The sequence below is a fragment of the Stylophora pistillata genome, chromosome 9, assembly GCF_964205215.1.
Source record: "Stylophora pistillata chromosome 9, jaStyPist1.2, whole genome shotgun sequence".
Taxonomy (NCBI): Eukaryota; Metazoa; Cnidaria; class Anthozoa; order Scleractinia; family Pocilloporidae; genus Stylophora; species Stylophora pistillata.
Window position 1 is genome coordinate 16,294,110 of NC_142527.1, and position 15,239 is coordinate 16,309,348.

General features: G+C 37.4%; 1 protein-coding gene, 1 long non-coding RNA gene and 1 pseudogene across 3 annotated transcripts; 1 reads left to right on the plus strand and 2 right to left on the minus strand.

The window, feature by feature from the left end:
* Positions 1-416: 416 nt before the first annotated feature.
* Positions 417-12,928, minus strand: LOC111326068 (arfaptin-2). 2 transcript variants are annotated; one of them, XM_088733769.1, is made up of 4 exons: positions 12,643-12,928; positions 4,842-5,533; positions 1,077-1,274; positions 417-692 (listed from the first exon to the last, which is right to left on the minus strand). In XM_088733769.1, the coding sequence occupies exons 1-3, from the start codon at positions 12,911-12,913 to the stop codon at positions 1,122-1,124; spliced, it is 1,116 nt and encodes a 371-aa protein (XP_088589895.1). In that variant the 5' UTR covers positions 12,914-12,928; the 3' UTR covers positions 417-692; positions 1,077-1,121. The 2 variants fall into 2 exon arrangements, with proteins under 2 accessions (XP_088589895.1, XP_022785733.1); XM_022929998.2 differs by having other exon boundaries at positions 417-1,274.
* On the minus strand, positions 5,966-12,102 carry LOC148723549 (uncharacterized; annotated as a pseudogene).
* Positions 12,929-12,962: 34 nt separating the features above from the next.
* On the plus strand, positions 12,963-15,200 carry LOC148723550 (uncharacterized). The gene is made up of 2 exons (XR_015991858.1): positions 12,963-13,334; positions 13,754-15,200. It is a non-coding gene; the product is annotated as an uncharacterized LOC148723550 (long non-coding RNA).
* Positions 15,201-15,239: the final 39 nt, after the last annotated feature.

A 15,239-nucleotide genomic window follows, 5' to 3' on the forward strand; every position in this document is an offset into this window, starting at 1 on the left:
AAATACACCATTATTATCTCTAAATAAAAGAATATCAGTTATTAAAGTAGTAACATTGTGTACGAAGAGTGGTAATTGCCATTTCCAGGAGACTTGCTGTCATTACTGTCGCTACTTATAGTACAGTGTGATTAAGTTTCACCTTTGAAAATGATTGTCACAACTGTTGTTAGTCACTCACGACTAAGTTTAAGTGCTCTCCTCATAGATTTTCCTGTTTCTTCATACCAACTACTCCATAAGAAATCTTGGTGAGAGTCAGTTTTTTTTCTATATTTACTGTTGGTCGGCCTGAAAGTCAATTTGCTTTTTAAGCATCTCCTGTTGGGGCTAAAGAAACAATTGCGGCCTAAGTACCTGTAATTTGTTCAAGTGATACTCTGGTCACACCAGTTTTAAATGGCTGGTTCCATCTAAAACAATACCAAAAGTTACATTTTATTCTAGCTAACAGTTACAATGGTTTCTCTTTGGAATTTCAATCTTAATTAGCTTGACTGGTCATGTTTTACTGTCATGAAGAAAGGATAAACCAATATCTACCAAATAGCATGAAATTTACCAGAGTCATTCCTTTAAGGATCTGCAATTTGTTGTCTTTGTCTTGCAAACATTGGCATTCCAGAGGACTGGATTGTCCTCTGGGAACTAATTCTACAGCTTCCTGTTTGACAAGCAGGACTTTGCAAACTCTAGCATGAAATGAAATGAAACATTCTCAAATTATATTACTTGCTGACTCATACAGATGAAAATTACACAGTGGATAATTCATTCATTGATATTTTGAGTCCAGCTGACCCTTAATATTATAAACTTAAATTGACAACTTCATTACCAAACTGACAAGAGCAAATTAATGCGGTTTTTTTCTGCTGGAACTTAATGCATTTTTGTGCACTGAGGACAATCCATGAAAGTCTTGAAAACTTTTACTCACAAAATTTTCATACTACATAGTAATCATAATTCCTATTCCCATTTCACTTTGTAGTGTTTTTGCTTTCTTCATCAACACAGTCAAATTTAACCAGACAAAAATTCCAAACATCTCTTTATGTATACATGTAGCTTACTGAGTCTTCGACTAGCAGCCCCAGATAACAAACTTTTCAACGACATCAGTGCTCCAGGAAAGATGGCTGTTTGCCTTCATTGTTCTTGATTTTAATGTGGAATTCCTTTATACAGCTATCCAAGGCTTGTTTGTTTCCAGCAAAATAAGCACTAATTGCATTTTGAAAGAGCAACAACTGCTTGTGCATCACTTTCACCTGTGGATGCACGAAAGGAAATTACATCAATAGTGAACACAAATCCAGTTCATAAAAATAAAGCTTGAACAAGATTCAAACATAACCACAAAAGAAATGATTACTTAAACCAACTCTTTGATGATCAAAATTACACATTAAGAACCCCTTTGGGTATTGCTATGATCACATCGTAAACAGAAGATATGGACATACATATTTGTAACAGACCACATTCAAAAGTTAACATTGAAAATCAAATCAAACTTTCTTCTCTACTTTGAAAAGTGGCCTTCAGAATTTACTTGGCCCATTGCATTAATGGGACCAAAATCCATATACAAAGTCTAAATGATTTTGAGTTAGATGAAAAAGGGAGTTGCAATGCTCAGGCAACAGCTGGTACAACTGGACTCTAGTTTGTAACCATTGTAAAAAAAAAAAAACAACAACAACAACAACAGAAACTGGACCTTAAGCTTCCCTTTGACTTTTTTTAAAATACATTTTGAGCCCCAGGAATTTGCAGAATGAGAATTTAAGCCAGAGAACACAAAATAACCTATAATATCCAATGAATATTATGGAAACTCAGACAAGCAAAATTTCATATGACATCACAGCAGCCATACTGGTGTTCATAAATAGCAAAAATTCGGCTATATTGGTCTTCCAAATTAGTCCAGTGGGAGTTGAACTCTCTTTTTTTTTTAAGGGAAAAAAAAAAAAAAGAGTCAAGTGAGTGAAAAGGCTGTAACAGTAAGGTGTATTCAATACAATTAGTATAGGTAATCACATGATTTCGAGTGCAATTAAATAAGCACGAGTAAATTTTTTCAAAGACTAACAAAATTGCATGAGCCAATAGGGTGAGTGCAATTTGTGGTCTTTGGAAAAATTTACTAGTGCTTATTTATTCCAAATTGCACGAGAATATCATGTGATTATCTATTAATAATATACGTGAAAAAATACGAGGTAGCTTCTCATAACAACGCAGAAGAAAAGCGCACGCATCGCATGCAAAAATAATTTATTCAAACCCTGCAACTGACATTGACCTTGACATTAACCAATAATTCTCACCAATCAGAATGTCTGGTTTGTTTCTTTCTTTGCACTGAATTAACTCTCTTCTGCACTGAATTAACTGAAAAATGCATTCATCTTAACCAATCAGAACTGAGAAATTTTTTCATGTATATCATTAAGGTGGTAACAGAGGCTAATTCAACCTTTCCAAAGGCTTTTATTTTCTCATATCAAAAAGATTATTTAAGTAGCCAATTTGCAAAATTTGATGATCACATGTGCCATTTTTCAAATACATGAGATAGAAGTTTCCATTTATATTGTGCCAGTTTGTGTTTTACCATTGCAGCCATGTACCACATATCACATATCAAGACAAATATGGCAATTATGACCATTTATATCACGCTATTTTGTCTTTTACTGCTGCAGCCATGTATCGCTAGCTTACACAAGATGGCAACTGTAGGAATAAAAGTAAACACAGGTTCGCTGGTGAATTCTGCCACAGATATTGCCAATTTTCATCAATTAACTAATGCAGCTACATCCTGCCATGCCACTGCAACAGCATTATCTAGGGGAAGATTACTTCTTTTGATCTGAAAATTGGCAAACCAAAACTGCCCCTGTCCACTGCAAATTGACCAAATGAGACTGTATTGGATCTTAACCTTAATCTTTTTTTCATCATTTGAAGATAAATTGTCAAAATTTTTTGGCGGATTGCAGTGAAAACCTTTCTGTCGTTTATCTTTGTGCATGTGCCAAACCATTCCGATGAAGGGCTAACGCTCGAAACGTCATTTCGAATGAGAAAAATTCAGACTGACAGAAATTTCCCCAATGGTTGATCTCTTGTTTCTGGTAATATATTGAAAAAACGATGAATTAGGAAAAACTGCAGAGCAAAATGTAACCATGTGCTGTGAAGTTTAGTAGCACTTGTTTACATCACCACAATTTACGATTTAAGCATATATGAGCACTTTGATTTACTCAAGAAGGAAATTACCCTATTTTGTAAATTGCTTTGAAGATAAATTTTCTGCATGCGTTTAAATAACCTTTATCTTAATGTTGAGTTTGAAAGGAGATTTAGTAGACCGAAGGAACACCAAAGAGCTTTAAATGAAAACACTGTAAGCCTTCAATGAAAATGAGAGTTCAGCAGCGAAGCTGTAAGGAAAAACGTCTGCCCTACAGATCAGAAGATACAACGGAAATCAGCTCCAGTAGATTTCTGTTTTAGCCATGTAAAATTTATTATTTCAAACTTTTTTGTTGATGAAGAATGCGTTGAAAACTGATGAAACTCAAACACAACTACCATATTTATCAGTGTATAAGTCGACCCTTTATGACTGAAAAATCAACGCAAAAAATCACCCTAAACGTGTACACGCATCATAGACAAAGACCTGACCCAAGCAATCCAAGAAATTAGCATAACAATTGCCTGAAGTCCATAAGGAAAACCGATTTCACAAAACCAGTTCTAATTGTGTTTGAATTTGGTCAGTTTTCAGCGCATTTTTCATTGATGAAAAAGTTTGAAATAATAAATTTTACGTGGCTTAAACAGAAACCTAGTGGGCCTGATTTCTATTGTATCTTCTGATCTGTAGAGCAGACATTTTTCCTTGCAGCTTCGCTGCTGTCTTCGGTGCTGAATTCTTGTTTTCATCGAACAATTACAGCAAATGCTGTTTTCTCGTACGGTCTTGTTTGTTGCATGCGTGGACCAATTATGTTATTGTGTAGTTTCCAAGATGGCAGTGTTTTCATTGAGTGATCTTTCAAAGCTCTTCGGTGTTCCTTCAGTCTACTAAATCTCCCTTCAAAAGGTTTTAAATGCATGAAGATTTCATTTTCAAAGCAATTTACAAAATATGGTAAATTACTTCTCCAGTAAATGGAAGTGCTCGTATATGCTTAAATCGTGGTGATGTAAACAAGTGCTACTAAACTTCACAGCACACGGTTACATTTTGCTCTGCAGTTTTTTTTAATTCACCGTGTTTTCAATACATTCTCAGAAATAAGAGATCAGCCATTTAGGAAATTTCTATTGGTCTCCTTTTGAACTTTTCTTTACTAGAAATCAAGAAAAATCCGATTTTTGACCTTGAAAATGGAGGGTCAACTTATACATGGGGTCGACTTATACACAGATAAATACGGTAGAACTGGTTTTCTAAACTCAGTTTTCCTAATGGACTTCAGACAATTGTTATGCTAATTTCTTGGATTGCTCAGGTCAGGTCTTTGTATATGACCCATGCATAAGTTGGGGGTGATATTTTGGGCTGATTTTTTGGTCATAAAAGGTCAACTTATACACAGATAAATACGGTACATGAATCTTTAGCAGCTGTCCAAGAGAAATTTGCTTAATTGAGTAACTGAAGGAGTTTTGCTAAGCAAGACCAATACCATAAGCCATTTTGCAAGGATGAGCTCCCAAAATTTTCCTAAATTATAATTGAAATCTTGCCTGTAGCCTATGAAAATGCCTTGATGTTGTGAAAAAAAAGGCTGATGCATTTTCCATACCTTGTTTTCTTCTAAAAATCTTAGTTTGATTGCTAAATCACCACGGAGTCTGTCAAATTTCTCCTTTTGAACATCAAATTGTTGCTTTGCCTCCTCAGCTTTCACAGTTGTCCCTGCTGTTCTTGGTCCAACTTGGGTGGATTCTAGGTCTGTTCTGTAAGCATCATATTCTATTCTGGCAGATTCATATGCTTTCACGGTCATGATGGAGTCTTCCATAGTTTTGTGCACCAGAGTTGTCAAATTTGATGTAAAAAAATTGAGTGCTCCAAGTAGAACTTCCCCATTCTTGACCAGTGATCTCTGAGATTCAGCATTATAGTTGAATTCATCCTGGAGCTCAGGTGACTTCATCCCTAAATCTGCAAAGGCATCAGCAAGACTTCTCTGACTTTGCACCATGTTTTGGAAATGGTTTGTCATCTGTTTTGCTAGTTTTAATACATTAACATACTTAACTTGGGTTTCCTTTAACAAAAGAATTTGTCCTTCAAGTTCAGTATCTACAGTCCTTGTACCTTTACCAAATCTCTCAGAAAGATACTGCCTAGTATACTTGTATGTTGAAATACTCCATTTCTTCAAGTGATCTATTTTCTGAGCAGTGCCTGGTCGGATGACAGCTTGAGGTGAAGGATGACCATTTTGATAAGCTCCTGCAGGTGCCTGCCATGGGGGTGATGAGGAAGGCCCTGTTGAGTCAATGAAAGATGGGGAATTTTGATAAACATCTCTTATAAAGTACACACTTATTACAGTGTTAAAACTTACAATACCTCGAGCAGTTCTGTACAGCATCAACACATTAAAATATTGTATACAAAAATTAACACAGAGGAGTGAAAGGAAATGGTGACGTCAAAAAACACATTTCTGAGTGTTGTTGACATAAGACCCAAAGTGCTGACTGCTACTCTGCTCAATGTTTCACCTACACGCAATAGGAAAATGTCACTCTACCATAGACAATTGAGCAAAATCAGTTCTCTTTTTCTCTCTGCAGTGCTTCTTCTGGTTGGAGGTCTTCTGAGACTTGTTACAATTTGAATTTCCTTGACTTATTAGTCTGCCAACTAGGTATTAATGCAAAATGTCTTGTTTTGATGTTCTGACCTTTTAGTAATAAGTAATAAGTTTAATGAACACTCCCTGAAAGGGTTTTTCAGTGAACAGTACAAAACAATAAGAATAAAAGATATACATGTATAGTAAAAAATATAAAACTATAAGTTAAAACTATTTTGTTGAAAGAAACTCATTCAACATCCTTGATTTTAGAGTTTTCTTAAAGTTAGTGAGGTCTTTACACAGTTTCAAATCACTGTCTAATGAGTTCCATAATTTTACCATCCTGTAGTGAAACGATCTCTGACCAGCAGTGGTTTTAAATAAAGGAATATTAAGTTGTTGGGAGTTTCTTGTTATTCGGTCAGATATCTGCCTTCTTGTGGCAAACTGTGACATCAGATAGGTCGGGGCACGGTCCGTCATGCACCTGAATACGAGAATAGCATCTCGGAAGTAAACCTGCTTTTTTACAGGGAGCCACTCCAATTTCTTAAGTGATGGAGTTATGTGTTCAAATTTCTTTACACCACTAACTATCCGAGCTGCGAAGTTCTGAACAATTTGTAGTTTTTGCATATTACTGGCAGAGGTGTTAGACCAGACTGAAGAGCAATAGAAAACAAGCGCATTGGAGTTAAATGCGTGCTTTGCCCGACTGATCTGAGCTAATATACTCATGCAAGATGAGACTGTCACTGAGATGTGGTTGTTAAATGACAAAGTAGGGTCGAATGTTAACCCAGGATCCTTGACGGACTCTGACAGCGCGAGTTCCTTTTACGAGCAATGAAAGCTTAAAATTAGGTAATCTACGACTCATCAGCCGGCTACTAAAGAGCACGAGCTTTGTCTTTTCAGGGTTGAGTAGAAGACAATTATCTAAACACCAATTTTGGATTAGATGTAAATCCTTATGGATAATGTCCTTTGCTTTGTCAGCATCCCCAACCCTGAAAGACTAAAGAAGTTTAGTATCGTCAACATAGCACTCAGTTGAGCATTTCTGACTGACTGCTGGCAAGTCATTTACATAGATACTGAACAATAGAGCTCCAAGTATGCTGCCTTGAGGGACACCTCAAACAACAGGAAAAGCGTTTGACTGTGTTGAGTTTATGTGAACTACCTGAGATCTCTAGGATAGGTAGCTACAAAACCATGTTAATGCAGATGAGGGGAGACCAATGTTCTTGAGTTTATTTAATAGGATTTCATGTTTCATACTGTCAAAGGCCTTGCACATATCCAGATACACTACTGCAGTAACTTTAGTCTGATCAATCACTCATAAGATGGCATCTGTAGAGGACACCAATGAAGTTTCAGTTGCCTGCCACTTTTTATTTCAACTTTGATGGAATGCAAGTCTTTGCTTTTCTGTCAGGTATGATGTGAGTTCGTCGAGCACAACTTTTTCACACACCTTTGAAAGAATAGGTAATGGGGAAATCGGTCTGCTATTACTCGCTTCTTCAGGGTCGCCTTCTTTTGGAATTGGACACATCTCAGCCATTTTCCAGACACTAGGGAAAACACCACTGTTAAATGAACTGTTTATAATGGAGGTGATAGATGGAATAATAGCGGGAGCAGACTCCTTAAGGACACAGGGTGGTATTTTGTCAGTGCCAAGTGCTTTGTTGTTAGCTAGCGACTTTACAACTCGTTTAATTTCACAGCACTCAACGTTGTGAAGTGTGAATTGTTCCGAGAGAGGAAAATGTATCAGAACAAAGGATGTATATAAAGGAGTATGTCTACATTCCTCGGCGAGTGATTGAATTTTGTCAAGTGTTGTTTTTCCAACTGAAGTGAAGAATTGATTGAATTCATTTGCCATAGTCTTGTCATCTTTACAAAAGACTTTTGCGCTCGCTGATTTCTTAGGTATGCACAATCATATGGTCCTCCACATAGTGTTAGTATCATTTGCATTTTTCCTGATCTGGTCTTCCACAAAGGTCTTTAGAGCAAGTCCTAATTCTCGTTTCATTTCATTTCCGAAATTCTCACAGCCCAACCAGAGGGCGGGATCATTCATTAACGCACGAACGTTGTCATTAATAAATGGACAGGGGCGAGTTCTCACTTTGATGGTTTTAATGGGCACATGCTGGTCAAGGACTTGGTTGAACAGAATATTAAAAGCATTCAATTTGTCTTCAACATCATCAAAAGTACCTATAACTGACCAGGGGGCATTTGAAACATCCTTGAGAAATGCTACTTTGTCGTAATTTTTGAAGCTCCTTGTTGTAATGTAAATAGACTTAGTACGAGGTTTCTTCTGGTTTAGAGTCGCAATGATAAGTTCATGGTTGCTTATTGAGTGAGCCACTACTTTCATTTCCATGATGAGATGTTTCCCGTTAGTGTGTATCGCATCCAGAAATCTCGTGGAGTTCTTAGTTAACCTTGTTTCTTCATTAATAACCTGTGTGAGGTTGAAGCAGTTGCAAAAGTCTAATACTGCCTTCAGTTCAGGTTCATTGGGTCAAAGTAAATTACAATTTAGGTCACCCAGCACAAAAAGAGGAATGTTAAATGTCATGGCTGAGGTGAGCGTGAAGCTGAGGTCAGTCTCGAAACAGGTGACAGGTACATCATCGGTACGATAGGCCATACAGATAATAAATGACTTAAAGTTCTTGATTTGTACTTTCAGCCATAATTGGTGCAGTCCAGTATCCGATATGTATGATAATTCAGCAAGTTTGACGCATTTAAAGCTGTTGTTTACATATGCACAAACACCTCCTCCGATCTTATAGTTTCGGTCTAATCTAACCAAGGAAAATCCAGGGAATTTGACCTCTAAATCGGAGACAGAGTCTGTTAACCAGGACTCTGAAATGATGAAGATATCCAGTTTATGCTTCTTTGCCAAGTCCTTTGCCAGGATGTAGTGCTCTTTGTTCTTCAGCAAGTGAACATTCAAATGTGCGATGTTAATATTTCGTTGCTTTTGCTTTATTCCTGTCTTTGTACCATTACCATTGCCATTAATCATTCCAGGATTTAGTTCTACATCTCCAGAAAGTATAATTCTCCTCGTAGAATAAGTGGCCAAGGAATTAGGATAATATGTGAGCTTTGCTTTCGAGAACACCCAAAGGACAATAACATGTCGCATGCCATACTGAGTTCCATGTGCGTTGCCGCCAGATAAAATACCTGTCGAATATGGCTTGTTCTCGCATATGAGGCTCATAGTTGTTCGGTTGATGTAAAGACTACTCACAAGTAATAAAACGAGCTTGCAGCATAAGAGAATGACGATAATGAAAGCGGAGCACACTTGGGACCTTTAGCCACCATCTTGATCACATATTGAACATGTATTTATCACATATTTTCTTCTGATGATTTGCATATATTAAAAATTTCATGCTAAGATGGAACTCAAACGCACTTAAAGGGAAAGTACAGTCTAGAAAAAGTTTATCTCAAAGAGAAGACTTCTTCCTCAGGAGTTCGAAAATAAGAGCCATTTTGCCCAGTTTGCTTTGTATTGGCAACAAGAGCACTTTGTTGCTCATTTTTACAACTTTCAAGGTTAGAAAAATGCCATCTTGGATATTACGTCAGTTGTGATGTAGCAATAGTCAAATTTTGTTCAGCGCTTTGTCCTTGTTGAATTGTTTGACCTTTGTGAAGACAATTTCTAATACTCCCAATAATTGAAATGAGGTGAACTGTCATGTGGTTGAATGTTAAAATACATACCAAAATTCAAAAGGAAAATGAGTAAGCCTCCACAAGCTACCGGAAAGTGAAATGTTAAAGAAAAGTTAGCCGGCAAAAATAAGATGCCAGGACAGCTTGTCAAACCCTGCAAAAATGAAGACTTCCAGCGAGATATACAGGCATGTAAGTTTTCCTTGTTGACCTTAGATAAGATAAGATAATGACTTTATTGGATAAACACAATTATGGGTAGAACCAGTACTTCTCATTCTGGTCCATGCAAACAACTGAAACAAATAATCCAAATTGAACATAACATAAATGGCAAAAATACAAAGAAAAATACAAATAAAAATTGAAAATTGATTAAAATTCCTGCTTATGTTAAAATTATCCACTCTAGAGTTCCGATCTGTATATTTCTTGTATAGTTGATTTCTAAATTTACAAAGGGAAGTGAGACCCCTTGTAGGACTGTCTTGGTTGTTCCATAATCTAGTGCCACTTGAAAGAAATGAACGTTTGCCGGTCACTGTACTAAAAAATGGTATAGATAAGTCCAAATAAGTTGACGCCCGAGTTGTGTAATTATGTCTGTTTTTAACATAACGAATATAATGATTAAAATTTCCCAAGGATAATGTTATGCATAATACACAATTTTCTATGCTCTATTATGTCACTAATGGGGATCCAACCTAATCTCTTAAAAAGGCCAGTTGACTGTTCTTTCAGTGTCTGCATTTAAAATTACTCTGGCACAACGTTTTTTAATTCTAAGGAGCCTTTGTAAATTATCGATCTTAGTGTTTCCCCACGCTGAACAACAATATTCAAAGATTGGTTTCATTAAAGCATTGTATAGCAAAATCCTAAGTGATAGATTCGGATACTTTCTGACTTTTTTAAGAAGATTTACCCTAGAATTTAAATTAGTAATCATGTAATCTGTATGGCTATTCTAATTAAGATGCTTGTCTATCTTCACACCAAGCACCTTTTCATTTACGGCCTCTTTGATTTCAGTGCCTCACAACGTAAGGTTAAGCTGTTTAGTTTTCTTTGCGTTTGGGACCACCTTGTTTTCCAAGAACCAGTGATTCGCTTGGTTGAGACTTCCCTGAAGTCCGTGTTAGATATGCAAGGGATTATTAGAATTAGCTATCCATAGTGTTGTGTTATCTGCGTAAATATCCACATTGCAATCAGGTATTGTAAGTGGAAGGTCATTGATATGCAACAAGAAAAGGATGGGACCCAAAATAGAACCTTATGGAACGCCACTAGTAACTGGCCTCTAGTAATTTGCCTCGCTTCGAACTGAAAGCTATGCTTATTTTTTCCATATTCAACACAAATTTCAGTTATTTATTATATGAAATTTTTCAAACCATTTTATTGTAAGTGAATAAACTGAAGCGGTGGTACACCGTGTGTGGTAAATTTTCCATCACAACCCTTGACCAAAGCAGATTTTTAACATCATGTGCTTTTTCAACCAGTTTATAAATATATCTTGTCTTTCCTAAATCTGTTAAGAGTCCACCAAGTAAATTTTCAAGCAACTACTTCACCTAATTATGCCATGCTTATAATTTTAAAAGAAGCAGAAAGTTTCATTTTAGCTTCAATTATATTAAGGTAATTCCTAATGTAAACACCGTAGACAGAGGCGACTCTCTGGCATGCATTGAAAATAACAAAGCTCTACTTCTCCCAAGTTGTGACATTTCAAACACTTTAGAATGGAAGATACTGAGTTGAAGCTAATTCTAAACAATAAAGATTAAAACACCATTGCAAATTAAAGGTAAATGCTGAAACAAACAAAATTAATTCATAACAATTAACTTCTACCTTTTGTCTGCATTGTGGAGGCACAGTGGCCTCATGGTTGGTGCGCTCAACTCCAGATCAAGTGGTCTGGGTTCGAGCCTGGCCGGGGACATTGTGTTGTGCTCTTAGGCAAGACACTTTAATCTCACAGTGCCTCTCTTCACCCAGGTGTTTAAATGGGTACCAGCAATTTAATGCTGGGGGTAACCCTGTGACGGACTGGCATCCCACCCAGGGGGGAGTAGAAATACTCCTAGTCACTTCAAGCTACAGAAACCGGAGTTAAGCACCGGCCTGATGGGCCACTAGGCTTATAAACAGACTTTACCTTTATCTTTTGTCTACATTAATTTTGGCAACTAACTGTTTCTAATCAATTTTGTCTGTATTTACGCATATGAAGAATGATCTTCAAGTCTATCATTTCTAACTTGTTGCATGCCAATTGGGCTGTTCTTAGTTCCAAATGGCTTGTGTTCAGTTATGCACCAAAGCTGGGTTCCTGTAACTGCATGAATAATTTGCCCCATTCCAAGCTATCAATGTGAAATGAATTGGTCCTGGGCACTGGGGTCTTCTTTAGCAAAATAACTATCACTCCACAGCTTAGATTTGTTTGTAGAAAAAGCCTTTGCCTTTCAAATCAAGTCGGTGTCCTAGTGCATTTAATTCTTAGGAGCATACATTCTTGTTCTCTGTAGGTTGCTTTTGACAGTTACTGCAAGAGAACCCCTCGTAATTTCCAAGACGTGAGCAACTGAGTGGGTCCACATTTCTTCTTGAAACTCATTTCCCTGACTTTCTCTCCCTTTCTCCTCAACAGAGGTATCTCCTTCCCCTAAAGACGAGCCACGCTTTATTTGAAACATAAATGGATGTATTACACCCTCTCGGCTAGCTAAAATCCAAGTTGAGAATTTAATAAGTAGCACTCTCCTTGCTACTAGCTCAAATGAATAGCCAGTTAGGACGATGCAAGCAAGGAACTTTTGGTATTGGTATACTTTTCTAGACCGTACTTTCCCTTTAAGCTTAGCCCAGAGAAGTGAAAAACAGTAGACTTCGAATTCATACTTCACATTGGGAACATTCGATTGAGGATACTATCATACCAGCGGAAAAAAAAGAGGCAAAAAAAAAAACAGGAAAAATCGTTGTGTTTCTCCATCAAAATTTAGTTCTGTTCAAAACATCGTAGTTATTTTCTTACCGGAACTTTCCAATTCTAATCTGGGTGACTCATTGGAATCGTCGACCGTCAATTGAATCGTACGTCCAGATGTATCTTGTAAATCTGTAGCTACTTTTAACATTTCGTCCATGCCTGGAAAATTTTGTGGATCATTCTCTACAAAATCAATTCGTGTGGTTGCACTGGTACCAATAGCACCAGAAATGATATCTTCGTTCAAATCGGTTTCACGGATTCCGTCCGCGGCCTCTTCACTAACGTCCGCCATGTTGCTGCGATGATGCCACATATGCTGACGTGACTTGTCTTATACGGGAACTTCTAATTGTGGCTAGCTCATTGTAATGATCTGATTGGCTGTCGGATGAAAACCAAAACATGAGTCTCTCTGAGCTGGGGTACGGGGTGGTCAGCCTGACTTGGGGGACAGGGCTGAATAAATGAGGATTAGTCAGGTATCCCACAACTCGCCTTTATCAAGGAGCCGCCATCTTGAATTATTCATTACCTAATTAAACATGAAAGCGAGGTCACGCGTGGTAAGGTCACCTTTCCAATCATGCCGAACCGAGATAATTGTTGTGTGGCTTTGTGCCAAATAATAGATCAAAGCAGCAGTTATCATTTCTTTTCATCAACTTCCCAACGAAAAAGCCTGAAAGCGTCGATGGATTATAAATATTAGGTGGGATGAAGAGAAAACATTCGAGGTAAAACAATTTTATTTTGATTTTTCATAGTCCATCGTTTGTTTACAAATTTTAGGGAAACAGTCATTCTGTAAACAACTGCAAGAAATGCTAGACAAACGTCACTGTTAGATTCCACACTGGCCTCTCATCCTTCCAATTCTTCATAAGTACTTTTAATGCCATAAAACCAACCGCAGACAATGTGTATTCTTGGTCACAAATACAGCGAATTAGGAATAAGGGAAAATCTGATGTAGAAGTCATGAGGAGCACTGTCAAAACATGTAAACTTTCTTTATTTGACCAATTTTACTTGTGCCTCACTAAGTTAAGGCTGGGTACTTTAAGTGAAAAATTGGCTGAGGATTTCAATATTTCTGTTTCAACTGTAAGTCGTGTATTTTTATCATGGGTTAACTTTCTGTTCCTCCTACAAGTCCAACCCTACGTCCTCGTCGTGGGAGGTGGAAACGGGTAGTGCCGGCTAACAGGGCTCTGGTGAAGCTTGGTAGGCCAATCACCTGCCAAGTGGATATGCTACGATTACAGAAACATCAACAAACAGAAACACGTTTACAGACATCTTGGCAGGAGAAGGCCCTTCCGGGAGAATGATGCGGCAGAGGCAAAGCCAGAAGGACCCTCAGCGGCTGACTAGCCTTCTTTCTCCAAGACACACCATCAGAATCGGTACGTGGAATGTCAGGTCCATGTACCAAACCGGAAAAACATCATCCATTGCAGAGGAAATGAGGAATTACAACCTGGAAATCCTCAGTCTCAGTTAAGTCCGTTGGATACAAGCTGACGGAAAGAGAGATGAAGGTCCTTGGGAAGAACTGGAAGGAGCTGCAACAGCTGGCAGAAAAGAGGCGTCAGTGGCGGCAGTTTGTCGATGGCCCATGCTCCAACCTGGAGCCAGGGGCTTAACTAACTAACTTTCTGTATTTTTTATCATGGGTTAACCTTCTGTATTTTGTATTGGGGACCCTCCCTATCTGGCCATCTAGAGCTAAAATTGAGAAGCATTTGTGACAATGTTTTAAGTTACTGTATTCCAAGTGCCGTGGTATTATAGATGCTTTTGAAATCAAGGTGCAGGCACCTTCTAGCATGGTTTTAAACAGTCCATGTTATCACCCTTGGGTGAGGTGCTTCATGTGAGCTCACTTTTTGAGGGAAGTATATCTGATAAAGAATTACTAAGCCAATCAGGACTTTTAAACTTGCTTGACAAAATTATGGCAGACAAGGGTTTTACCACTGGTGATCTTTTAGAGCCAATAGGATGTACTGTTACAATGCCTACCTTTCTATCAAGCAAGGGGAAGTTTTCTAAGAAGGGAATAGATAGTAGCAAGCAGGTACATAATTTAAGCGTTCACGTAGAGAGGGCCATTAGAAAGGTTAAGGAACTTCACTTTTTTGATAGCATAATTCCCCTCACTGTAGCAGGAAGTATTAACCAAATGTGGACAGTAGCTTGTCTAATAACTAATTTTCAAGGACCCTTATTTTATAACCAATCATAAACAATCAGTGATTTTAAAGTTCAAAATAAGATTTATTGGGATACTTTCACACTGTCAGCAAGAGCAAAAGAGGTTGTTCTCTTTGTTAGATACCCATATATGATTGAAGTATAATACAATTTTCTGTTTAACCCAGCCTAACTCCTGCTTCATGTAGTTGACATAATGTTAGGGAAAGCAGCTAATCAATTCACTTGGTTTTTGTTGCCTTTAAACATTACAATATAATAAAATGTTAAATTATAAAAGCTTTTGCTTTCTTGTGTTGTTATATTCAACAGGTTGCCCAACTGAACCAGCATATGTCAATTGCAAAATAAATATTTTTGTAATAAAGTACTTTTTTATTGGATACATAATGGAAAGTGATCGTTAAAATAATAAAGGTGCA